This window comes from Ambystoma mexicanum, chromosome 5p (genome assembly GCF_040938575.1).
Source record: "Ambystoma mexicanum isolate Mex_15411 chromosome 5p, UKY_AmexF1_1, whole genome shotgun sequence".
Lineage (NCBI taxonomy): Eukaryota > Metazoa > Chordata > Amphibia > Caudata > Ambystomatidae > Ambystoma > Ambystoma mexicanum.
The window spans coordinates 995,250,045-995,276,401 of record NC_090930.1 but is presented as its reverse complement, the minus strand read 5'-3'; the positions used below and the strand labels follow the sequence as shown (position 1 = coordinate 995,276,401).

General features: G+C 48.6%; 1 protein-coding gene across 1 annotated transcript in view; it reads left to right on the top strand.

Moving 5' to 3' along the window:
* The window catches only part of SSR1 (signal sequence receptor subunit 1), a 297,485-nt gene that overhangs the window by 132,598 nt on the left and 138,530 nt on the right, over positions 1-26,357 (top strand). Inside the window, exons 3-4 of the mRNA XM_069613473.1 lie at positions 6,329-6,422; positions 7,286-7,548. Coding sequence (XP_069469574.1) covers positions 6,329-6,422; positions 7,286-7,548 — 357 coding nt within the window. The remainder of the gene's footprint in view (positions 1-6,328; positions 6,423-7,285; positions 7,549-26,357) is intronic.

Genomic DNA, 26,357 nt, shown 5'->3' with positions numbered 1-26,357 from the left:
AGTCAGTATGGAGGAAAGGGAATGGAATATAAGAGTAATTACAAGTTACTCACCGTAGTGACTAGTCCCCTTTCCTCCATATGTCCCACCAATCCCCCCCCCACGCCCTCCTTTCACCTCCCCAATAAAACTGGTGTCATTAGGCAATGTTAAATCTATTGTCGACGCGTCTATGGGGACTGAGGTGTGGCGCCGGAGTCAGGGCAGTGCATGCTCCCAGGGCCACCCCCGCGCCTCTAAATTTAAAGGGGAAGAAGCCTTTTTCTGGTGAAAAAGGTCGTCACCCGTCGCTTGAAAGGGACACCCATGCAGTATGGAGGAAAGGGGACTAAGGACTAAGAGTACGTTAGTTACTATGGTGATTAACTTTTAATTTTTTCGCTGCGGACTATATTCCCAGTCTCGGTTATGCACACCTATGGCCTGACACAGTGGCTCCTTTTATTTTTTTTGCCATTTCTCTTGTGGTTGTCATTCGTTAGCCCTTCTACCATTCTGGGAGGGGGGGGCGCCAGTGTGCCTGAATGAAACCAGTTCCCACTGTGGGGCTGGCTGTCCTGATTTGACAGCTACCTGCCCCTTTATGTAAACTGCTGAGAGAGATTGCAGAGGAGTGAGTGGGGAAAACTGAATAAAGTGTGAGGTTTCTGGGGCAGAAGGCAAGTCAACCACTGGAACAGAAGATCTGAAGCTGAAGACTAGACGCCTGCTGACCCTTCTAGTAACCGTGAAGCGACCGTTGGGTAGAATTCTCAGAAATGTGCTAATTCCCTCCACCTTAGAGACCCCCAGCAACTTTGCTAGATTTTGAGGACTTGGATTTTCCTTTTTGACCTGGAGAGACAGAGACCTTTTTTCCCAGTTTCTCATGTATTTTTAATGTGATTTTGAACTCTGTCAGACTTCACAACCAAAAGAGAAACAAACTCCCTAGGCATCATCTTTTACATTGTCACACAGCACCTTCAGTGCAGTGGCAAAGGGACGTCTTTCAGATTTCCCAAAGTTTTAAATACCTTTTCTTGGATAAACTATTGTTTCGAAGAGCAGTAAAGTGAAATTGACTTTGCTTACAATTGTAACTTTCTAGATCCAGCACACAGTCTTACAATAGGGTGCTGGAGGGGTTACTTAGTATCCCCTGTGTCTAGCGTCTCATGTAACATTTTTATGTTACACTTTCCTCACTGAATAGCTGGTGGCAGTGGTTTACTTTTAACTACTGTGGTGTGCATTTACCGCGGGCTGCGTTCGCAGCTGCAGTAAAGCACCCAAGGGTGCCACTTTTGTCAAAATGGCCCGGTCTTCTTTTTTTGCCATTTCTTTGTGGAAAGGTCCTTCTTGAGATTTACTCTGCGCGCCAAACCAGGTTTGGTCCCTTTGTTCACTTTGCCTTTGGCGGGATTCACGAGTGAAGCCCGCCTCTGGCTCCAGGGTGTATGGTGGGGGCAGGAAGTGAGGGAGGTGCTCGACACTCCCTGTGCTTAGTCTCCTAGGAGACCCAAATGCACTCTGTGGTGATTGGCCGGCTGATTGTCTGGCAAGGACAACCACCCTGCTGGGTGACTGACAGCTAGGCTGGAATGAATGGGAGAAACCTGCATAAAAGGCTAGGCTTTTTGGCTTGGTAGGCAGTTGACCATTGGACGAAGGCACCGAAGAACTTGAAGAGGACGCCTGCTGCAACTCCTAGACCGTTGGTTTGCCTGGTGAAGCCCTGCTGCTGTGCTGAAACTACAAATTCGGATTGACGGAAGACCCTGCAAGGACTTCTCCTCCCCTTGAGTTGGTGGGACCAATCAACTCAAAAGTTAGCCACCTGGACATCCTCTCGGAGCTGGTTGAATTTCCTCAGAGTTGCTACTAGAAACGGAATAGCCAGCGAGAGGAACACTGGTTTGTGTGCGTTGCTTTAAGGTTGGCCAAGAGCTCCAGGGAGATCCTCCGGACTCCCAGGAAACAGGACTGACCAAGCCTGAGACCCCTCAACTATGCGGGACCCCAGATGCAAGGAAAGCCCATCTCGACAGCCAGGAAGTGCAGTGTTGATATTTACGATAGACGCAAGGAGCTGAATCACTGAACAGCCAATTGTTTGAAGTTTGCCGGTTGTGAGCGGTGACTTTCCCTTTGCAATGCAGGAGTCCCCAGAAGTCCTCCCTCTTGTCCCCACAATGGAAGCCCAGGAACATCGAGATCTGCAGAGCTGCACAGGAACAGAAGTCATCTGCTGCACTTTTTCTTCAAACTAAAGGTACTTTAAAGTCTAAGAACTTACCTCTTGTTGTGTAACCACTTGTCCTCGTTGGAGACCTACTCGGTTGCATGTGTAGAGTTGCTTGCTGCTTCTTTACTTCACAAGCCTAATCAGCTTGTGGCCCTACTTTGCTTGCTTCTATTCTACCAAGACTTTTTAAACATTGGTAAGACTTTCTACTTGCCTGCAAGAAGAGCTTCAGTTCACCTTGGCTTTTTGCTAACTCACCATTGGCTGGCCTTGCTCCGTGAATGACTCTTCTCTCTTCTGCTTATGTGTTTTGCCTTCCTTCCAGTAAAGTGTTAACTAACTTTGCATTGGGGGTTTTGAAAGCACGTACCTAGTTAAGAATAACTGTATTAATACTACGTTTTATTCTGAACGCTCTGCTCTTTGACACTACTCCCAAGAATATTCTAAACAGTGATATATTTAATGCCAACAGCACCCTAGCTATTGAAGTCACCTGAGGGTGTAGGTAGCGCCTGTGTGTAATCCCAAATAGGTATTTGCTGATTTAGATAACTAAGTGTGTATTTTTTAAGTGTTTTTGTGTGTGGTTTTACATTGTGCCCTTCTGAAGAAGGCTTACTATAACTGACTGATAAATCTAATAATTGTTTACTCAAACCAAGTTTATTTGAATACTTGTCACTGTGAATCTGTGTAACTCCCCTACAGCTCACATTGACCCCTCTTGAGATGAGCCTGGCTGCTCAACACGCTACCAACCTGTGTAAGCTTATACCAAAGGCTGGTCCTTATTGCCAGGAGGTCAGGGTTGTTGTAGTGCACCCAAATGGCACTGCATACAAACTCTGCCTAGCACACCACTGCTGTCCTGACCTAGTTTTCTTATCGACAGAGGAGCTCCGAAGAGGACTCCTTCCCTTGGCTGGTGGGATAACTAGCCCCAAGACAAACTACAGATCTAGCCATCTCCTGAGGTGCTGTGACCTTCCAGGGCTGCCAACCGTGAATACCCGGAGACCTCTGACCCCTTTGCAGAATTGCGGAAGATCGACTGGGCCATAACTGTCCTTTGTTGGAGCTGATGAAAAGGTGCCAAAACCGCAGACCAAAGTGGCAGACCGAGTAAATCCTTGCTGAGGGTCTCTCTCGTGACTGCTGCCATGACATTCCATTCAGAGTCCTTCCTTTCGTCACTAGACTGAGAATTGGCCCATCGCCGCTGCACAGGGCAGAATCCAGCTAGGTTCATCATCCACCCTAAGGTGTGGGGCTAAAGGTAGAGCATTCCTTAAGCGGAATAGTCGCTCCAGTGTGACTGGAATGCGTGAAAAGCTGTTTGGGTGTCCACCCATACCTCTGGCCCAGGCTTGACAGCTTGTGTCCTATTGGAGTCCTTAACAGGATGCCTATAACTTGTGCTATCTTGTTTAGCATTTTTAGTGACTAAAGTAGGAACTTTGCCTTTTCTGCTGCTGCATAAGACTTCTGTTCCACTCCTTCACTGACTTTGATGAACTCTTGTATCGTTGGGGATTGCACTACAAAAGCGCAAGATATCCTTGAAAGGTTTTACTACAAAGTGAATTTTTGCTTAAGTATGAATAACCCTCTGTTTCCTTCTGTTGGGACTGATATTTTCTAAACTTTGGCTTAGTGGACAGATGTATAGAAGGCCAAATTATATTGTGACAGCGACGACGCTCGGTGAGTACACAGTGAGCAGTCAAGGAACACACTTGGACAAACGGGTATAAAAATACTTCTTTAAATAACAGTAAAAAATGAATAGTAACAGTTAACTCAAACTACAAATTTGATGCATATACACAATTAATGGTGTTGGGTAAATTCTACATCAAACCCCTGAAAAGAAAGGTACAGATTAGTACAGAAAGGTACTTGATATGTGTGGGGCCTTGTGCCCAAAAGTTCAGCGAAGTTCATTAGTTTTGTGAAGCTGGAAAAAATGAAGGTTACGTCTCTGGGGTCCAATGAACAGTTCCAGGTTTTAGTTGACACGTTAATCTAATTAAACGTGTGCCCAACTTCCGGAATGCTTGTGTGAACAAGCAATGGCAAAGCCAAACTATTCTAAAAGTTACCACATTTTGTAGGAGTCAGGGCTTCAGGTAAGTATCGCTACAACTCAACCGCCACCCCATACTGAGATTCTTCGCAGGTCTGCTGAAGAGGGTCCAAGGTTGTTTTTCCTGTATTCAGCCCTTGATCCCAAGGGGTTGCAGGTTTCAGCACTTCTCCGGTCGGCGACTTATGCTGGTGCAAGATCTTCCAGTTGAAAAAAGTTAAAAGAACTCTATGCAGGGCCCCGCTAAGGACAGGACTTAACGCAGGTAAGCAGCTTCGGATGACGTCCACCAATGCACAGCGACTAAAAGGGATTCACTTGCCATAGCCTGACTTCTTATGACAAACCTAAGATCTCCCCCACCCCCCCAATTTCCAGGCCTCATCTCGAAACGGTCACATTTGCAGCAAGGAGGCCCTCGGAGCTGGTCACCCACTGGGCAGTCCAGCGGCACCTACGAAGGCTCTTCTTTGCAGGACTCCGAGCTGATGTCGAGAATGGATGTTCCCTCCACTTCAAGGGTTGCAGCTCCTTCGCAGGACTGTTGGAGATCTTCCACAAGACAGGGCTCTACCAGGACAGCAGCAGCAAGCAGCAGAAGTTGCCAGGCTGCCTTCTGATGGGTCCACAGTCTCCTCGCAAGTCTTGAGCTGGACAGGATTCTTGGCTCCTTCAGTTTCTTCCAGGATCTCTCCAAGTTAGTGCAGGGGTTCTCTTCTCATCCCAAAAGCCAGGCTAGCCAATGAGCGATGAGGCACACACATACACACCCCAGCAGTGGTCCAATCGGGACCATGAAACAGGGTTTTTCGCATGGGGCCTAACCTCATGGGAAACATCCCCCTGCACCGTAGGAGAAGTGGCGAAACCGAGGGGCTCATCACAGCACATATAAAAGTAAGAGATGTGACCAAGCAGTTTGGGTGTGACTGGAGGGTTGCCCACAGCAATGCCAGAGGTTAAGATTAATTCTATACCTTCCAGCCATCACCTCTTGTTTTGCTAAATATTTCATGCAGCACTATCCTGGAGGGTCTGATTTAATGCACATTAAAGGATACACATTTACTACTTCTGATCAGACAATAGTAATAGCGTTCTGTGGTACTACGCACACTGCTGGTCCAAACATATTCATGGAGCTGTGTAGCTGAAAGCAGGGGACCACAGCTCCTTTTTCAATTTTTTTGCTGTGAGTATTTTTTACTACGCTTTTCTAACTTTTTGGGAGTATTTGCCTATTTTAGGCAGCGTAAGTGGCTGATGCACCCCTTATTTGTAGGGCTAGAGATGAAGACGCTGTGCGCCCGCCTCAGGTTTCTCTCCTCACCATGCGTCGGAATCTTCACTGTTTCCCCTCTGGTACAGGATGTCATGTGTCCAGCTTTTCTTCGACATACGCCTGCTAGCGAATTTGTAACTCGCGGGTTCTCTCTTTCCTTTCCCAGTCTACGCCTCTTTCTTTTATAATGTTGCTGTGGGTCTTCCCCGGTGCATTCTCGCAGTCCTTTGATTTTTCACTCTGTTTCCCACCATAGACCTTTTTCCTTGTCTCAGTACAAGTTAGTTTTCCCATTAACAGGATAATAGGAATTTCCTGATGACAATAACTTATTTTGGTATGTTCTTCATGACTTTTCTTCACTGGATGTTTTATGAGGTGTATTATTGGTGTTTCTTAGGGAGTTCCTCCTTAGAACAGGAGTCCTTGTCCCCAAAGGGCAAGTCTCGCGGTGAGGTCTCTTGGCTCTAGCCATAGGGAGAGTGTTGCGGAGTGGGCTCACATTCCTTGCCTCACAGGGAAAGGCTCCCCTCCTGTTTGGAGAATACCTTACTGAAGAATTGCGAGTCGTTACTTTTCTGTTTCACGTTTAGGTGGCTGGTGCACGTTTGTGTCTTGTGGGATTTTTAAAACATTTAGTGAACGAGCGCCTGAAGACTGAGCCTTGGGTGGTAGCGGTGCGCGGTACAAATCAATATAACATAATCAATCTTTCTAAATTTATTTTTAGGTAGAAGAAAAGGAGGAAGAGGAAGACCCAACATCGGGAGAACCAAAAGCATCGCCAAATGCTGACACAACCATCCTGTTTGTTAAAGGAGAAGGTACTTTCTATTTTTTACTCTATGCAGACTTGCAGAACAAAGGCTAACATTTTATGAACGGATAAGGACAAACTGAGACACCCTTCGTTGCAGATCAATGCATTTTCAGGATGTTGTAGCTGGTTTGGTTTATTGCTTGTTTTTAGTAGGTGTTTAATAAAGTAGAACCTTAACTTGCTAACCACTGACCATGTAATCCCAGTACTCTTCAGCTAAGTGGAAGTGTTGTGGTTGGGGTTCGGGGGAGGCAATCGCTACATGAGAATGAGCTCAGAGTAGATTTATAGAATATTTGACTTGCACTGTGAGGCACAGAATGTGCTAAAACGGTGGTTCCTTTCCAATTATTTGATTTATACAATTCTTTTTTTTTAGGTGTTCAGTTATAAAAAGGTCTGGGTTTTTATTCCATGCTTTTGCAATGGAATGCTTTATTAGGCTCCCATTGTTTAATTGGTCAAAATATCTGTGCAAATGTCTCTGCCTTGAACCATTATATATCTAATCTGCGCACCACCCTAGTTAATAAAACAACCCTAAATGTAACTGACACGATCCTAGTTTTATTTGATGAAGGCCTATCTATCAATTTAATTTTATTGTGTCTTTGGAAGACTTTGATATTGCACTCTTTGCTGGTGCTAGCAGGGGGAATGGATTATAGAGCACATGATTCAGCCACTGATGGGTGTAAACCCATTTTAGCCCTCATGTATTGATAACCTGTTGTGAACTTGGTTGACATAAACCCTTGTGTTGTTGCTTGCTATTAATTTGAACCTACTGCCTTGGTTGCAGCTCTCAGTAAATCCCCTTTCCATTTCTTTGTAAATCCGATTTCCAACTGTTCTGTTCTCTTCCAGATTTTCCAGCCAATGACATTGTGAAATTCTTAGTGGGCTTCACCAACAAGGGGAATGAGGAATTTACCATTGAGTCACTAGATGCCTCTTTTCGTTACCCTCAAGATTATCAGTTTTTTATCCAGAACTTTACTGCTCTTCCATTGAACACTGTGGTTCCACCTCAGAGACAAGCTACGTTTGAATACTCCTTCATCCCTGCAGAGCCTATGGGTGGTCGTCCCTTTGGACTTGTCATCAACCTCAACTATAAAGATGAAAATGTAAGTGTTATTTTTAATTTGTAAAGATAAACTGAGCAGGTGTTTTTGCCATTGCTTGTTATGAGACAAAGTACAATGCTGCTACTCTGATAAGGGTGTCGGACTTTGATGTCTCCCGGACATTTCCATGGGCCTCATCAGAGGCACAAATAACTATTTCCTTGAGACATTTAGTCCTTTGTGCTACCCCAGGGCAGTCTGCTTACCCTGCTGAAGTCCACTTTGACAACGTACCATGTGAGTTTTATTCTTTGGTGATCGCCTTTGTTTAACTACAAGGGACGCCACCTTGTGTACGCTGGGGTCTGTCCTTACAGGGTATCCCCATTAAAATACAGTGTACATGAAACTCCCTTTGTTTTTACCCGAATGAGACAGTTAGTATGCTTCCATACATGGTCAGGGTTCCTGCCTACCTCGTAAGAGTGGGGTTGTCCAAACCAGATGTTGGCAGTTTATGAAAGGGGTCTGTATTCTAATCTGAATCCACACGCGAGTATGGGAACATGAATGGAGCCCTCTGAGTGATATAGGAGTAATCATTTTTGCCCCTAATCTCCCATATAACGTAAAACTCTCCATCCTTACCTTGTAACACCTGGCATCAAGTCCTGAACCACAGAGGAAGGCCTAAATACTGTGAGAAGGTGCTGCTAGGACCTGCAACCTGCCAAGACCCCTCAACATCGAAGATAGAGCACAGAACTAGATGTACTAACCTCAGTTACCGGGGGTCCTTTTGCCTTGACTCTGCAGGATCGGACCAGCTGAATTGTATGCCTAAACGCTTGTCCTTGGAGGTCTTGCTTGATCAGTGACTTTCTGTCCCAGATGACTGAAGTGAGCCCACATACTTGAAGCTCCCCCTGTAACTGACATGCATTTACAAAGCCTGGCATAGACTAGAGCTAGCTCAGTTGGTGCCTCAATATACCCTTTAATACAGTGCATCCACTTTACTCGGAATGTCTGTGCTTTTCAGTCGCCAGAGACTCCATATTGGAAAAGACTGCTCCCCTGTACCAACAAACTTTGTGGCTCCATCTCAGGAGCTGATCTTTTGAACACTATACCACACAGCTCAACACACCAAACCTTGTATCCGCTCTCAAGTATTTGTCGTTCTGCTCTCCCTCCATCCCAACAGGTTGGGACAACCTGCATCTGCAGGCTAGTCGGATAGCTGTCTTAAAAAAATAAAAAAAAACTCACTGTAAGAAAAGCTGTTTCGTAGGCAAGGCCCAGTGCAAATCCACCCATTCCCTCCCCCCCCCACCCTACACATTGCACGATCCCTGTCCCTCTACCTGTGTACTACCCAACTGCTACCTTCAGTTTTGTTTTTTACACCCCTAAGGTGGGTTTGGTTAGCTGTTGCGCTGTGGGCCTCCTTTTTTGAGGTGTTGCAGGCCGTCACACCTTTTTTCAAGCCAAATGGCTATTTATAGGGGATGCAGGTTGTGACGAAATGGTTTTTGCCCTGCAGGAGTACGAGGATGAGTGGTGGCTAACCCACCAATTCAGCCCACATCTACAAAACAAGTGATCCAAATCATTGGTAAAACGGGCACTGTAATAGATTGTTTAGGCTTGTGTATCTGCTTATAATCGCATGCTTTGCATAGGTCGACTTCTAGTGATAGATGCAGAGTATTGCACCAGAGTTTTTGAATAGGGACGTTGACTGGGTGTTTGTAATCTTATCTCTAGTGTAACGTCTACTGTACCCATGATCCCTCACATGTCGGTCCTTTTTTTTTTTCTGCCATTGTGGTCAGTCGTGATTATGCAAAGTCCACAGCGCTGCTACTTTTCAGAGTTGATATTAATAACTTAACTTCTTTCAACAGTTGCTGTTGGATGCACGTTTTCGACGAGCATCTTCCGATTGCTTAATTTGACGATTGCTCCAATTCGACACCAGGCTTCAGCATTGCAGTAGGGAGAGTGGGGGAGACTGATTCATCTTTCTCAGAGAATGCATCCTTTCACTTCTTTCATACTCTGCTTTTGTCTAGCCACCTATTCATTTCAATTTAACAATGGACAGAACTCTTTTTTTTTTTTTTTTTTTTTTTTTTTGTATCCATCCTGCAACAGAAAGTACCCATGGAAAGAGACTCATCGAGTGTGCAACCACTGCCTTCACCGAGACCATCCAGAGGGACATTGTGCTTTGTGCAAGATGTTTAGGCCTAAAACACCTGAACGACACAGCAAACGGTGGGTGGCCCATTCTATGATGGGTGAAACCCTTGCAGGCGCCTTTGAATCTGACATAGAATGCTGAGGCAGTGACGGCTCGGTTTCTCAGGCCGAAGACATTTCAAGGGAACCTACCGGCACTCGCATGTCAGACCCCAGCCCTGAAAGGCAGTTGCATCGAACTGCTATGTGGAAGACACACGCACAAACCTCGGAAACCCACAACCCTGATCAGTGCTTCTGATGCGCCAAAAAAAGGCTGTGCGATGGCGGATGTTTACCTCTTGGCCTACTAACCTCATGCGCCACAAGCCAGCTGTGCTTCCGCAACCAAATCCTTCAATGGGTGTTTCGTGGCTGCCGAAACATAGGTTGAAATCTCACAAGACACTTTCTAATAACGCACTGAAAAAATTTCAGGGAATCGCCACAGACTCCCCATCTGTCCCAAAGAAGGCACCAGACTATACTGGCGCTACCTCCCCTTTGTCACAATCACTTCAAAAGAGGCAGCCAAGGGAAGACCCTGAAGCTATTGTGTTCCCTTTACCAGAGAACTTAAAACTGGGTCTTGAACTAGTCAATGATCAGGGACACAATGGATAAAGTTTCCTCATTTGTCACATTCATGGAACGTTAACCAATCAGATAGTAGACCCTAGACTTCGAAATGGGACAACCTTTACGTAAATCCCCAAGGCATTAGCTGTCTCCTAGATGTGCCTTTATTAACCAGCCCCTTCATGACACACAAGGCTCTCATGATACTTTCTATCAAGGGCAGGGAGATCGGGACACATGGTGCCATGATCCAGATGATCGCACAGAGTGTTATCAAGATGATCCAGAGATCCATATTATAGACACTCCTGATATTACACCGGAGGGTAGTTGCATTTCCTAAATTGATCAGCTTTTTTAAACCACCATCTAAAAAGGGCTGCAAGACATTTTAATATCCAAACTCAAACAGTGGAAGACTCTAATTTTGTGGACAACTGTTACATCCTGCTCCAGCTCAGATGCGAACAGAGGCACTCTGCAAGTAAGTCCTTCACTCAGGTTCAGGATACAGGAGTAAGACACAAGATATAATTGAAAGTAGGTTACATGTAAGGAGAACATCCACCAGCCCCCTTGCTCTAGGCCAGGCTCTCTGCACACTAGAACCTAGAGGAGGGAACATTCCAGGCACACACAACATTCCATACCTACTGCACTAACGCAGGTGGGCCAAGTCGCAACATACATCTTCCCCCTTTAAAACGGAAAAGAATAGAGGTGAAAAAGAGCAAAGGAAAATCCTCTCAAGAAACCACCCAAGGTCAACATACTACCAAGCTCCAAATCGCCCACAAGAATCAAAAAACTTCCAGCAGACAACATCCCCTGCATGCTGCACCAAAGCGTGCACACTTCCAAACCATAACCAATTTAAATCCAAGCATGCGGGCCCTGCAGCTGTACACACCAACAATGGGGACCAGCACCAATACCATCTATCACAACTTCAGAGTCCAACAACACCACTCACCACACCATCTCCTCATTACACCAACAATCCACTAAAGTATACTGCACACAGTCACCTTTCAACCACAACTTCCTTATTTGAGTACCTAAGACACCAACACTACCCCCCCCCCCCTACTGGGCAAACACAGGAACCCTAGAACATCACTGATATCACAGACTCCCGTCCCCCTCCCCCTGCCCCATCACCACCACCTCCTGCAGGGTGCCGAGCGTTCGACCAGCATATCACGTGAGCAGGGCAACCCACCCATTGCGACTAACTGGATGTCCAACAGCCTCAAAATTTTAGAGCCAATCTAGGCCCCCTCCAAACTTGTTTCATAACTGCAGGGGTTGCAAACACCCTTCCAAAATGCAGCAAACTGATGCCAGGGAAGCACCCCCCCCCTTCAAAATCTGTGGTGTTAGCTGAGGTACCAAACCCCCTTCAAATAAATGTGGCAAATGACTGCCGGGGTTGTGAACCCCCTTCAAGACGGTGGCGTTTTGCTGAGAATGTAAACCCCCCCCCCCTTCCAAAACCGTGGCATGAAGGCAGGGATGTAGACCCCCCCCCCTCCTTTCCATACTTCCAATGCCTGTCATTTCCAGCATCGCACTCCCACTCCCCCTGCAACGTGGGCTTACCGACAAGAGATGTGAATCATTTTCCAAATACAACCCCAACAGTCCCACCTCCCCTCCCCCACATAGCGGTGAAATATACCACCCCCTCCCTGTGTCTCATTCGCAGACCCCTACATAGGCAAAGAAACACAGGGGGCGCCGGACTCTGCTTCCCAAGGGGCCCGCCCGCCTGCCTCCTGAGGGTGCCCTTGCATCTACCAGGGTTCGCAGCCATTGGTCCAATTCGTTACATGGGATAGGTAGTCACAGACCCACCAGGATTACATGCACATGTTGGTATCATTCCTTCGGGGAACACATTTAACATGACTCTCCGGGGCAATCCACTCCCATCGCCCCCGATGTGAATCCCCAACAGCCATACCATCGTCTTGCTCCACCTCAGCCAGAGTATCTGCCTCATTCCTTAAGGAGTGCCTCCAAAAAAATCCTGCACTGAACCGGGGTCAGTGAAAAAGTGAGACTTGCCTATAGATCACTCGCAGTCTGGAGGGATAAAGCAAGGCGTACTGCAATCCGCAGTCTCTGATGTCACGCTTTGCTGCCACGGAAGACGGGCAAGCCTTCTGGACAGACTGGGTGAAGTCGGGATAAATCAACACCCAGGAGTTGTCCTACTGCAGTTCTCCAAGCTCACATGCTCTGCAAAGAATTAATCCCTGTCCCAGGCAATGATTGGTCGTTGGCTCCATACCGGTCTGTGTCCCTGGTCCGACACCCGGTGCGCCCTTTCCACTATGAATAATGATGACCGGGTGGTGCCTGTAGCACCTCGCGGATAAATGAAGACTTCCATGTTCTGCTGAGGGACAGATTCCCGGTACTCCACCACCTGGATGTTGTTCCTGCGGGATCTTGCTTCAAGGTCTTAATTTTTGTCCTTAAACGCTTTAACTTCCCTCTGCAACGTGCAGATTGCTTGTGTCACCTCCCCACTGGTGTCCTCCAGGACCCCCACACAGTGTTCCGCCTCGGAAATCCTAGTACTTGCCTTCTCAATACGTTCTTGCATATGATCAACCTGGTATGCCATTCCGCCAAGTTGTTCATTGACGCAAATCCAGTTCTCCTCTCATCCAGCACCAAACTTGGTTCTGGGTGTCGGATCGGCGTCTGCAGGTTTCGCGCCAGCCTCACTCAGACCAACCTGAGTAGGCCTGCCCGGGGTGTCTCGCAGTGACAGCATCTTCTCGCCCCAGTCACTCAGGCCTTCTTTCTGAGAGAATGGTAAGCAGGGCTGCTGCTTGTTACCCGTGGCCATGCAGAATCGCAGATGGGGATGCGGGCGGGCGGGAGGGGGGGTCCTTGGGCACCACTAATTTACTACCAAGGCATCCCAAGTACAATTGCAGACTGGTCCCGTGGCAACTACCGGAAAACCCTATGCACAGGGCAACATTGCAGCACCCTATTCCAGAACGCACTCCAGCAGGTGGGGTAATGGAGCATGTGAGACCATCAGCAGATTGTCTCCAAGTGTTCGGTTCACCCCATTCCAAGCGGCAAGCCCCGTTCAGCACGAGTGGGATGCCAGGCTGCTGATGTCATCAGCAGGACGGTCCTATGTCACCTGCAAGCCCCCCTTAACGCACAGAGCAACAGTCCAGCGCCCTCACCAGTAGGCGGGGGGATAACGTGGCCTGTGATCCTATGTGCCAGCAGGGGTGCCGGTCAGGCGCTCCAGGCCACCAGCCAGGGCTCAAGTCAGCTACTGGGGCTTCCAGGCAACCGGCCCCTCCCAGAGCAGGAGAGGGTCCCAAAGTTGCCACTCACTGCTCTCGGCTCAGGCTCCAATATGTATAGCTGAGAGTTCGCGCCTCCCTCGCCCCGGGCGCCAAGTGGGATGAAAGCGCCGCGGGTCGAGTGGATCAGGTCCCAGTCCGTCAGGCACGCCAGGGGTAATATAGCTGGGTGCGTGCTCCCTGCTCACCTTCTTCCGACATACAGCTGCAGCGTTGGATTACAAGCCGCAGTGGGGGACCCAGCATGCACAGGCTGCCCCCGCTGTCATCAGTAGTTCAGGGAAGGGGTCCCTCTGGATCAGTGACAGACCTCGACCTCACACTTCACCGGATGCCTCCACGGAGAACGCTCCACGCGGGCGCAGAGCTGCTTTCTGCCCGTCTCCCACTGTCAGATTTGCCCCTCCAGTTCTCAACAATCTTCAGGCTGTGGTTTGCCGCAGTTATCCTCGGTACGAGCGGTGGGAAGGGTGTCTTCCCCCTTTTGCAGTTACCTCGCGGAGCTCAGAAGGATACAGCCGTCTTGGTCGCCAGATTTTGAGCGCCCCCGAAAATAGTCTCTAACTTTTTACACATCTGAAAAATATTTTCATTTAGCTTTCTTTAGTTGCTGTTGTCTGCTAGTCTTTTTCATGACTCAGTTCACTTCTTAATCTGGAATAGTTCCTCTAGTAGATTGCCTCTTCTGTTGTCCTTGGGTTAATTTCTGGAGCTCTGCAATCTGTGACCTGCTTAGCTGAGAATCTGAATGAAAGGCAGTTGGAAGTTACTCAGGATTCCAAACTACCTCAGGGGTACCATGGCAGCAATCGGCTCTAAGGGCTGCTTGTCCGATCTTGGATTCGGACTACTCCTTCCTGCTAAATGATAGTCTTCAGGAAAACCAAGTTAACCTCGTCTAGCATTAGAATATAAGAACTACTGCAATACAACTCCCTTCTTACATTCCACACTTGCTCTGGACCTCCAAAGACCCTTCCTTGCTTGTAAACTGAAGGGGAGCCTGACAGCGTGTAATATAGCTGTAAGAAAGGGGCATGTGTCCACGGCAAAGGAGATGGCGGGCAAGACCTGAGAATCCACCCCAGATCTCTCCAGGCTCCCCTCGGAGGGGCACATGATGATCCTTAAAGTGTGACCAGACTATATCCTCTCTTAGGCAGTCTGTCACACTTGCCGCCAGGGCCCTTGTGCTGTCGCCCCGCTTTCTTCATCCTTGTCGTGTGGCACCTTAATGTTGCGACACCACGCCAGGTGCATTTGTAGACTGCGGTTTCCGTATTGCTTGCATGTCGGTGTCCACCACACCTTTTGGACCTTGAGTGAGTCGAATGAATGCCCCTGCTGTAGTGTAAAGTGTAGATGCATTAGCGCAGGTGCATTGACTCACTGAGCTAACCATATTGCATATTAGGTCCATAGATTGCTGCATTAACAGCTAAGACTAATATCTTATTCGAAAAGGGTGCTAAATGCTGAACAGAACTTTATAGATGACTTAGCAATGCTTTAGTAGCTCCTAGATATCAAGTAGTGAGCTATATTAAACGTGCAGCCATCAAAGTGGTGGAATGTTAAATTGTGCACAAGTGCATAACTTGCAAAGGCAGCATAGAGGACCGAGTTTAGTAGCTAATAGAGGCATGTAATTGAGTGCTTGCAGACCTGTAGTGTTAAAGCATTATAGCGCCTAGATGGCAAGCCTAGTGAGCCATGTTAACGATAGCCCTCCGGTGTTTACAAGGGGTTAACTGCAAGCTTGCAGCAGCATCTTTTTTTTTTTCTTCGCAAGTAGATCCCCAGTGAGCACTTTTCACGGGCACAGCCTGACCTCACAGGTGCTGATAAAGCCGCATTCCAGGGAAAACTTCCCAGAGACAGGATGGGAGGGGGAAGAGCGCAGAGAAGAAATGGGAGTTTTCCATCAGACATGTTTTGCGCAAGGCTGTGAACCTTCTAAAATATTGCGTCACGCTGATGGGTAGCACAAACCTTTAAGAATGGGGATTCTTCAGTGGACTCGCACCAAGTCAGTGCCGGAGTTTGATTTGCCCCTGCGGCTTACTTGCCATGTTCTCACTTAACGAGCTGACGGGAGTAGGAGGGAGAAGGGAGTGCAGGGAGGCTGATGAGTGATGCTATCTGGCGATGAGGGGCCATTAAGCCGAGCTGGGTCCTGGTGGCTTTAAAGCAACGTGAGACTGTTATAAATATTTGTGATTTGATAACTTGCATTTTCTTCCCATTGCTGCTGAATTACTGTCTTTTTATTTTGTCTTTCTGTCAAATAAATGGTAAGTTTTATGCTTTGTGTTGTCTCTCCAGCATGAGTTCATGGCCGTCGCGCAGTTGAACTTAGTAGCCGGAGTGGGGAGAGTGGGGTGTGTTATGGTAAATGGGCTGGTAGCACAATTTTGCTTGCACCCCCATCCTAATGTCAGGTAGTGATTGGCGAGTCTTTCAAAGCCTTGAAGATCGGGCTAAAGCTTCTTCTGCGATTCGATACCTCAGGAGAAATTATTGAAGAGCTGCACAGTTATGCCACAGATTAGGATGGGATCTGCAGTTCGATAGGCTTTTAAAATGGTCAACTTATACTGGAAAATAAGCGTTATGATGCGTGGGTGTATGCCCTGAGCAGGTTTTGGAATAAGGGCCCTGTGAGCGTGCTCTCAATGTAAGACCTGGTATCAGTGAGCTGGTGTTTGTCCTGAAAGATCTGATAGGATGCCTTGCAGATCGGTCCCTTCTGCATTTTCGGGGACCCCCACTAGGCGTAGGTTTATTCGCTGTGATCTATTTTGTAGGTCCTTGACTTTGGCCCTCAGTCTTTGCACTTCTTTAATTAAACCATCCATGTCAGTGAGCATGGTATCCTGGTTGTCCTCCACAGCCCTGTTTCGTGTTCCGTAGTAAGGTTTGCCTGGACCTCCATACATGTTTTTATATCTCTTTGCTCTTTTCAATGTTCTACAGTGTCATGGGTCACATGTTTCTGTTAACAATGGTTTTCATTTCTGCCAAGATCCGTTGCAGCTGCGCCAACGGCATAGGCTAATTTGCATAGAGTTTGACCGGTCTGGAATCAGCTGAGGTGGTTGGGGGGTGGGGGGAGGCATCTGGGAATCTGGGTCATAGCCGTAGGAGCTATGTCCTTCCCAACTAAGGAGAACGCAGTCAAGCAATCGCCCATCTGTGGCGCTGTACCCAGCTCCATTATGCTTGACCACGGTCCTTGTAGGTACAGCCTGTAAAAGAGTGCAGTGAACCACATCCAGCCTCTGTCATGGGGCCTTCAAGTATTGTGTGGCTGTACCTTTTCATTTCTCGGATCCAAATGATCCTTTTGTGGGTGGGGTGGGGGTGGGGGGAGTCTCCTAACCTTGCCAGGTGTGCCATGAGCAGAGGAATATTTGCTGTTTGCAGCAGTTCATGCCAGTCCTGCGCCGTAGAGCGCGTCCCCAGTGCTACGCGCAGATGCATGCGGCCTATACAGTGTAGGAATCCGATACAGATGAGCTCTTACTAGCTGCGCCATTGGACACTGAGTGTTTTGCAGGTCGGGAAAGGCAGCGTGGCACTGGTGTCACGAGGTGACCGGCTGCCCAAGCCTCCCTGTAACAAAGTCTCTTCCCTGTGTTGATTTGCTGGCATCAAAGCGACATGCCTGGAAGCCCGTTCATAGTTGGACCAGCTCCACTCTGAGTCGCCGGGGTGGCCACTGCAGTCATTCCGCAGATGCCTACATGTCCACAGTGGGCTGCACGTTTCCGCTCAGGTGAAGCTGCGCACTGACCTCCAGCAGCTCCCCAGGACTATGCAGTCACTCCACAGGCCGGAGCCCCGACCAGCCGTAGCTAGCAGCAAAATGAGCCCAGATTTCATCGGTGTGCTGTTGGACTGGTGCAGCCCTCACAGCAGTTCACTACATGTGGGAATGTGCTGTAAGGAGTAAACCAACAAGCCGGCCTGCTTGTCCTGTGCGGAGCTCACTCGCCCTGCAGCCATCTTGCTCAGGCTCTTGCTAGCTCTAGCCCTACTCTTTACCCCCCCTCCCCCTCTCCAAGTCTCCCCATGGTTGCAATACAATCATAATTATCGTTTGGAACGGATGACATCGGGGTACTGGGCCCCAAATCATCTTGGGGCTGGGCTTTGGTATTGGGCGACTATTCTAGTTTTGCTCTTAAGTGTTTCTACTGTGTTTTATGCATCGGACAACTTGCCTGTAATACACTGGTTTTGATTCAAATGCTCTTCTATCTTTGCACAAGCGTGAATGTATAATGTACTTTAACTATGTGACAATAGTTGCCTAGAGATTTCACTGCTCTGTGTATTTTAAAGGCCTAATAAATCCTTGTTTCTGATGCTTGCTTGTTAATCTGCTTAGAATCACATGCTGTGCATATAGTCCGACATCCAGTGGTCACCAAGGAGTATTGCATCTTGTCTTTCGAGAATCGAAAGGGGACGTTGACATGGGCATGCCTGTAACACCATACTTAACGTGATGTGTAGTGTACCCAAAATCCCTCACGCGTGGCGGTCCCTCAGAGATTGTTTTTCCCCCCAGCATACTGGTCGCCTTAGGGAGAGTGGTGTTAGGGTGGACATTTCCCTTTCTGAGAATGCCTTTCCCTTTCGTTCCCTGGGTCTCTTTGTCACTTTCTATTTCCTCAGCTATGGAGAGGACTCTATTTAGGTTTTGTGCTTGTAAGGCCAAATTCCTTGGAAAGATAAACACCGTAAATGTGATCAGTGTTTGTCCCTTAATCACGATGAGATGGTTTGTGCGCTTACAAGCTCCTGCGCCCGAAAACTTTGAAGGAGCGCCGTGTTAAGCGATGGGCGGCCTACGGAATGACGCAGGCCGGGTCTAGCTTTCCCGCTGCCACAACCGCTGATTGTGACAAGGGCTGACTGACTAACAAGCCTCCGATTTGGAGCGGATTGGCCTCTTTCCAGAGCACTCTCGCTCCGCGTCTGTCCGCGGCCCCGCTAGGCATGACTCTGGTCCTGCTATGGGGAATGCACACCCCGGCGACACTCACAAGTTTTACACACTAAAAACACAACCCCAGGGACGTCTTCGACAAAACAGTCGGAACGACTCATAACTTCGGGCCTGCCTGCCTACCGGATGGATCGGCAGCCCTCCCCGCAACCGCAGAAGCGTCTTGCGACTGGGCCCTCTAAATCGAAGGGCGCTGCCCCCAATATTCAGTAATCTGCCGAGACGCATCCAAAGAAAGCGTCCATGGCCAAAAAGGCCCCGGTTATGCCGAAGTAGTCGCGCAACCAGAGGTCCGAACTTTCTAATTCTAAAGTGATTACCGAAAGCATCGCCAGGGTCATTTTGGCGGGTTCTCAGAAGTAAAGGCCCAAGGATTCCTAGAAACCCAAGGACCAGCCCCGGGTTTCTTCAAAATCTAAAGATAGGCTGAAGGGTTTACCTGAACCTACGGAAAGACCTTCAGACAAACGAAAGGACACGCGTCATCCGTCGGACTTTTCGGAAGCTCCTGAAGGGATTTCTTGGACGTTAAAGTAGAAATCTACTTTCTCTCTTTTCTGTACTCGCTCATGATAGTCATAGGCTCTCTCACGGCAGAAAAAATACAATCTGAGGGGCCTCGACGCGTGGGGGATTTTGGTACACTACACATCACGTTAGGGATAGTGTTACAGGCACGCCCATGTCGACGTCCCCTTTCGATTCTCGAAAGACCAGATGCAATACTCTGCAGTGACCACTGGATGTCAGACTATATGCACAGCATGTTATAAGCAGATACAATCGTCAGAAATGCTTTTACGGTAAGTAATGCATGTCATATTTGTGTACTTGCCTGTCGAACTGGAATTAGTGCAGTGCTCTCTATCTCATTAAAGCCCTAGACCACTTGCACCCCTCATGAGTATTAGGCCTTGCTGCTCTGCTACCTACCATGATTCGGTTTTGCTAGACTTCAGTGTCTTCCTGTTCACTTTAATTGGTTGGCCTCCCAAAATCAACCCACAGGGTTGATTTTCGAAATACAACCTTAATGCACAAGGATGCTTCTTCCGCCCAAGAAGTGCTTCACAACTTACTTGCTTGAAGCCTATTATGTATATGTGGTCTTCTCCACCACCCAGTGTTCTGAAGACTTTTAATCTGGTCCCAACCAGTTGGGATGGAGGGAGAGCAGAAGGACAGGAACATTGCCTTTGTGGTGATTTCAAGTTCTTAGTCCTTGCACACCCTTCTTCACAAAACCCACACTACACCCCCAATAGTATATACTGTGCACTAACCGCCTTTGCAGATTGGGAGGGAAATTGTAGGGAATGGGGTGTGGTGGTTGGTTGGTGCATGGGTGGAGGGTCCGGGCTGATGACTGACCGGGGTAGGCATGTGCACACGGGGCCTTGCCTACCAAATTTAGCTTTTAAAATGACATAATCTTCTTTAGACAGCTTTCTGATTTGCCTGCAGATCGCCCCAACTAGTTGTGAAGCACAGGAATGGCTTAAAGAGAAACTGAATCGCTATGAAGATCATATTTCATTTTCAGGCTGGCATTTTGAATGGCAGCTAGCTGCCATGTGTCATGGTCTCGAAGCACTTACAGCCATTGTTTGACAAGCTGTAGTCTGAACGCTATATGAGAAAACTGTACCATTGTATTGCAGGATAAGAACGAGCATAAGATGAACTTTGTTTTCCAAAGTTAACTATTACGTTTGTGTTGGATATATGTTCTGCTTTTTTAGTAATTTATTTCTGCCAATGGAACTGAATTTGGGCATAGGACATGGACAGCTATTGTGGGAACACAGTATTGAAATTGTGGAGTAAGCCGTGATTAGACCAGAGTATCCATGAAGCAACTGCAGGGATCGAAATTAAGGTTGGTTAAGCAGGAGCTGAAAGCAGCTCCTGCGTATCCGGAATTAACCAGTGACCAGGAGCAACCACTGGGGAACCAGGATCTAGTACATGGCGTTCTGCAATCGACCTTCAACATACAATTAAGCAACATTTTTGCATTTTATGACCCCCCGGCTCCGGTCCTATGCTTTTAAAACACATATAGATGTGCCCTAATGCTTATTTATAGTGTCCCAAATGCACAGAGTTGAATTCCAATGGATGTTTGTTTGGCATCAGTTGGCCTGGGGAGCCAAAAGTAGCTTGTGGTAGTTGTCATGCAAACTAGGCTCTTCTAGGCCACATGCAGGAGCTAAATGGCTCCCCGCTCCCCTCAGTTTCGAACCCTGATCCAATAACAATTGTATTTTCTCTCAGTGCAGTGATTTACTCAGCAATGGCCCAGACATTGCAAGATCTTTTTATTTAATTTTGCGTTGTTCAAACTGCCCTGGGAGAGATGATCAGCACTGTTGAGGGGATCCATAGCAATCTTCAGGTGTTCTGTATGGGACACTGTTTTGCTGTGCCCGCCTATAAGTGATGGGCCAGTTCACGTGATGTAGATGTATTTCCTGGAATGAACAAAGGATGTTAAAAAAATTAAAAAATAAAAAAAATACTAAAAAAAGGTTTTGTGTCCTTTCGGGGGAACAGCACCAGGTTCTGCGATATCAAAGGCCTCTGCCTGTTGGATGGTGTCTGTGACATGAATCTTACAAATTACACAGTAGGTATCCTAAATGGTGCATGCACATTGCTTTTCAGAGACCCATTCCCCTGCAGGATGTCTGCGAGCCGAGCACATTAACCACTCCACAAGATTTCTGTAAGCACTAATCCCTCAACTGCAGCTCTTGGAATGATGCAGCCTTTTAACCAGCAATTTTTTTTTCAACTTGGTTTTTATTAGCCTTTCTTGGGACAACAAAAATTCAACTGAAACTCTCTCTTGATCCAGGAGAAGCGGCTCTGCCTGTTCCTGTCTCGGAAATGTTTCAAACGTCAGCAAGAATCCCGAGGTCTCAGCCACATGTTCGAGGGTCCCTTGAAAACAATCCTCTCTTCGTCCAACTTATAAATCTGAGTCTTCCTACGGGTCTAGAATGCCCAGCAACGTCAGACTTCTGGCACCATGCTCTGCGTGATCCCTCCTTTAGATATACTATCAAGTCGGACCAGTCCGTCCTGAATTTCATATACTCTCCTTGTATTGAGTAAGTGAACCACTCCATAGCTAGCACTGACCACATTTTGGTAATCCACTCGTGTTCTCGTGGTGGTTGTTTGGACTTCCATTGACGTGCCAGCACTAGGGCCGCCGACGACATAACATATACCTTTCAGCAGGACCTGGTGGAAATGTCTCCGAAGACTGTTCCCCCCCCCCCCCCACCCCGATCATGTCCAGCCCTCTATTCTTGCCCCCCACGTTCCCCAAAGTATGCACCACTGCCTACTGTATTTGACCCCAGAACGTCAGAACGTATCTAATTTTGGGCATTCCCACCATATGTGGGCCCATGTGCCAATTCCTGGGATGAAAGCGGATAGATCTTGCTCAATCTGATCGGGGTTAGATGCCATTGGACCAATAGCTTTAACCAGCTCTCGCGAATCTGGAGTGACCTAGTTAATTTCGGTATTTTAGTCCACAGTTGTTGCCACTTCTGATCCCCAATGACTGCCCCTGTGTCCACATGCCATTTCTTCATGTATTTCCTGGGCGGGGCAATTTCCCCCTCTTTTATGGATCTGTAAATGGACTCCATTAGCCCCCTATCCCCTGGGTGCGTGTCCAAATATTTCTCAATGGGAGTTGGCAATAGTGTGCCTGCCTGACGCATCTCCGGGTGGGACAGCCAATGCTTCAGTTGTATGTACCCATATCTGTGACGTTAATCTAGGTTAAAATCCACCTTGCACTTATCAAAGTCCTTAACTGTACCCTCCTGATAGATGTCATGTAACATCCGACAGCTACCCCGATACCATGCATCAAATCGCATGTTGTTGCTGGTAGTAAAGGCTTCAAATGGAGGGCGTACAGTAGCGGGGAGAGTGGGCATCCCTGTTTGTACCTCGCTCAACCACCACAGGGCCTGATATTCGATCATTGATCGCCAGTCTAAGTGTCGGTTTTTGGTAATTAGCCATAACCCGGTCTATAAACTTGGGGCCAAACCCCATCGTGGCCAGGAGAAATTAGGATTTCCTTGTGTCGTTTATAGAATTCAGCTAGAAAACCATCTGGGCCCGGGGCTTTATTGGTTGCCAGGGTAGACACCGCCTTTCTGACCTCATCTACTGTTATTTCCCCTTCCAACTGTTCTCCATCGCCTTTCGTTATAGGCCGGAGATTAACTCTTTCCAGGTATCCCTTGTGTGCTCTAGGATCCGGGTTGCGTGAGGAATAGAGGTTTGTGTAAAATTTGCGGAACTTCCTCTCTCACTGTTAGAGCTGTATGTCTGAGCCCCCTCTCCCCTAATTTTCAAGATCGTTTTATCCCTCTCTTACCTACGGAGCATCCTGGCTAACAGGCGATCTGTTATATTCGCCTTAACGTCATATTTTTGTCGCAGGCGAAGCAAGTTCCTTTCCGCTTCTCTAAGGTGGATGAGATTCAGCTGTGCCCCAAGTGTACGGACCTCTTTCAATGGCCCTCGTTTGCTTCTCGGCCATCTGTGCCCTTGTCCTTGAGTCTACTACGCAGCCGCTCCTCCTCCAGTTGCATCTCCTGTTCCCTTCTCGCTTTGATCGCTATTATCTTCCCCCTTATCATGGCTTTGAGGGCTTCCCACCAGATCTGTGGCGAGGTGTCGTCCCAGCTATTATGAGTGACAAACTCTTCAAGTTCTTGTTCAACTTCCCTAACCAGGATAGGGTCCTTAAAGAGTGTCGTAGGATACCTCCACTTCCACAGTCCCGGAGCCCTGCGCCAATAGGATGGGAGCATGGTCGGAGATAGAGATGGCACCTAGTGTGATGTCTATTATATTTCCTAAGAGAGCTGGATACCCAGGCGTAGTCAATACGTGAGTGGGTTTTATGTGCATACGAGTAGAACGTATATCTAGGAGCGTCCCCCTGAGTGTCCCTCCACGTGTCAACCAACGCCAAATCTCGCATTTTTGCTTTAAGGCCATCTGAGGGGCCCTCCTGTGATTCCCCTGTGATCCCCAAAAATCCCCTGTTAATATGATACGGCCTGCAGCAAAATTATAATTCGGTGAGCGCTTTTATCATGAATGGATCCTGGCCAGTGTTGGGTGCATATATTGTTGCAACTGTATAGACCGCTCCTCTGCCCTCTAGCATCAGCTCCAAATACCTACCCTGGGAGTCCCGCTGCGCGTGGCCTTAACCACCAAGTCTACTCTATCTCGCACAGCAATTCCCACCCCTGCCCCTTTTTAGTGGACTGAGTGGCTTGTAGCAGCCGAGAGTATCCCCACAGTCTAATTCTATGAGTCTTGAGTTTGAATAGGAGTTTCCTGCAGCATAACTACATGGGGATTCTCCTTCTGCACAAATCTCTCCACTTTCTGTCTTTTATGTGGGGAGTCTAACCCATTTAATGTTCAAGGACAGTATCATCAGTTGCCCCATTTTAGAAGACAGTGGTATATTGGGAGTGTGTCCCCCATGCCCCTCGACCTGGGCCTCAGGTGATTGCTGTTGTCGGGAACTATAGGATTTAATGTGCTTCTTGAAGATTAGTCTCCTGGATCAATGAAGTGCCCCCCCCCCCTCAAACCCCCCAACCCTCTTGCCCCTCTGTTCTCCCCCTGGGCAAGCTCAACTGGCAAACTGCCCCCCTCCTGTCGTGCCTACGAGAGCTGAGTGCTAGTTTTTTCCCAATCTTAAACAATGCGGGATTACCCCATCCCAAGATATTCTCCACCCCCCCCCCCCCTTCCCCGCCAACACCTCGTTGTGAAGCTGATGCCGGTCGGTGCCCCATTCTTGTCTCGCAAGTGCCCTCCCCGGACTTGCTTTGTTACACACTGTTCTGCCCTCAGATGCTTCAGAACCGTATTAATTTGCCTCCTTTTATCTAAAGTCACCTTCGCTAGGTCCTGATATAGAAAGATCTCTGAACCATTATAGGTGATGCTACCCGCCTTTCTGGCCTTTTGCAGAATCTTCTCCTTGGTGATAAAGCTATGGAAAGCCACCAAGACGTCTCTTGGCCTTGCGCTGGGTTCAGCCCGGGGGCTCCCCACCCTGTAGATTCTGTCAAACTGAAGATCCAAGCCCGACTCGTCCTCCAGAAGGTCCATGAATATAGTTAGTTTGCGTGAGGTCTGGGGTCTGAATGGCTTCCGCCAGGACTTTAACCCGGATATTAATCCGCCTGAAGCGATTCTCCAACTCCTCTGCTGGGCCGTTCATTAATATCGACCCTCTCTTCCACTTTATTAATGTCCCGCTTGATTTCCCCGAGTCATTCCGCTAAATCCTCCATCAGGGTATCTATCTGTCTTTGTCCTGCTGCAGTGATTTTGTCTACCATTTCCCCCAAGAATTGTTTAAGCATTCCGTGTGTAACCAATGCATCTTGTGGGCTCTGGATGGAGTCCTATGTTGTAACCCCTACTCCTTCCTCTCCGGCGGACCCCCTTCCGCCTCGTTCCCAGGACCAGATTCTGTTGAGCGTCCCATCTTGGGTCTTTTTCATATTCTTCACCACTGAGGGAGGGTCTTTGATTTTATTCCTGGACATTATGAGGGATGCTTAGTTATGATGCAGGCACCGCCCGTATCCTGGCTTTTAACGTCAGACCTCACACACTTCAATTAGCCTGCTGGCGTTAGTGGAGTAGAGGGGATGTGCACCTGGGGTGGCAGATGGCCCAGCCTGTCCGGTGCACACTTGCCATGCTGTGGGAGCTTCTAAATCAGGGCACTTTAGCCTGCCCCCTCTTCTATATGTTCTAATAGGGACTCTGGGGCCTGAGCCTTTTTAAGGGCCCGATCCGAGCCTCCAGGCTGGGCGATAGGAGTTTTAGTGCTCCGCTGAGGTCAGCCAAGTGATTGCAGCTGCCCCGGCTGGGGAAGCCCGCGAGAGGCCAATCGCCCGGCAGTGAACCTGGAGGTCCGGAGGAGGCTAACTCTACCGCTGGTCAGGCCTGCCTCTGCCCGCAACCATGGGTCGCTCTCCGGAGTCCCCCCTACTCCCTCACTCCTTACTTGATGGCTGGCTTGTCTGGTGATGAGACCCCGCCGGGGGGGAGGGGGCGGGCGGGGTTGATGGCCTCCCCTTCTGCACAGCTCTTGCCCCCCCCCCGATCCGGGGGCTGCCTCTCGTCTGCTCTCTGCTTCCCACTCCAGCCACCGGTCTCCGCTGGGGGGCCGCACCTCACCCGCCTCGGGCCGCTACTGTGGGTGAGCCGCCAGGGCTGCGCCACCCCCGCTGCGCGAATATGCTGTTCTTGAGCGGCCCGCGGCTCCCCACTTCCCCGGAGAGCCGGTCTCTCCACTGCCGACGACAATCCTTCCGCGGGCGGACTAGCGCTGCAGATGCTCCGCGCTGACCAAATCTCTCGGCAGCAGCAAGGTCCTCCTGCCAGAAAGCCGCGCCACACCACCAGTCCAAACGACTGCGGGTCTCCGCTGTTATTACTCCGAGGCGCCCTCCGCTACCGACTGTTTCCGGGCTCAACAGCCTTACGCTCCGCCGATAAGGAGAGATGCGAAATCAGCCGGGATTACTGTTGCTGAATCCCTGGTGGCACCGTCGGGGCCTGAGCGGATCAAGGAGCTTGGGCGTCGTGGTGTT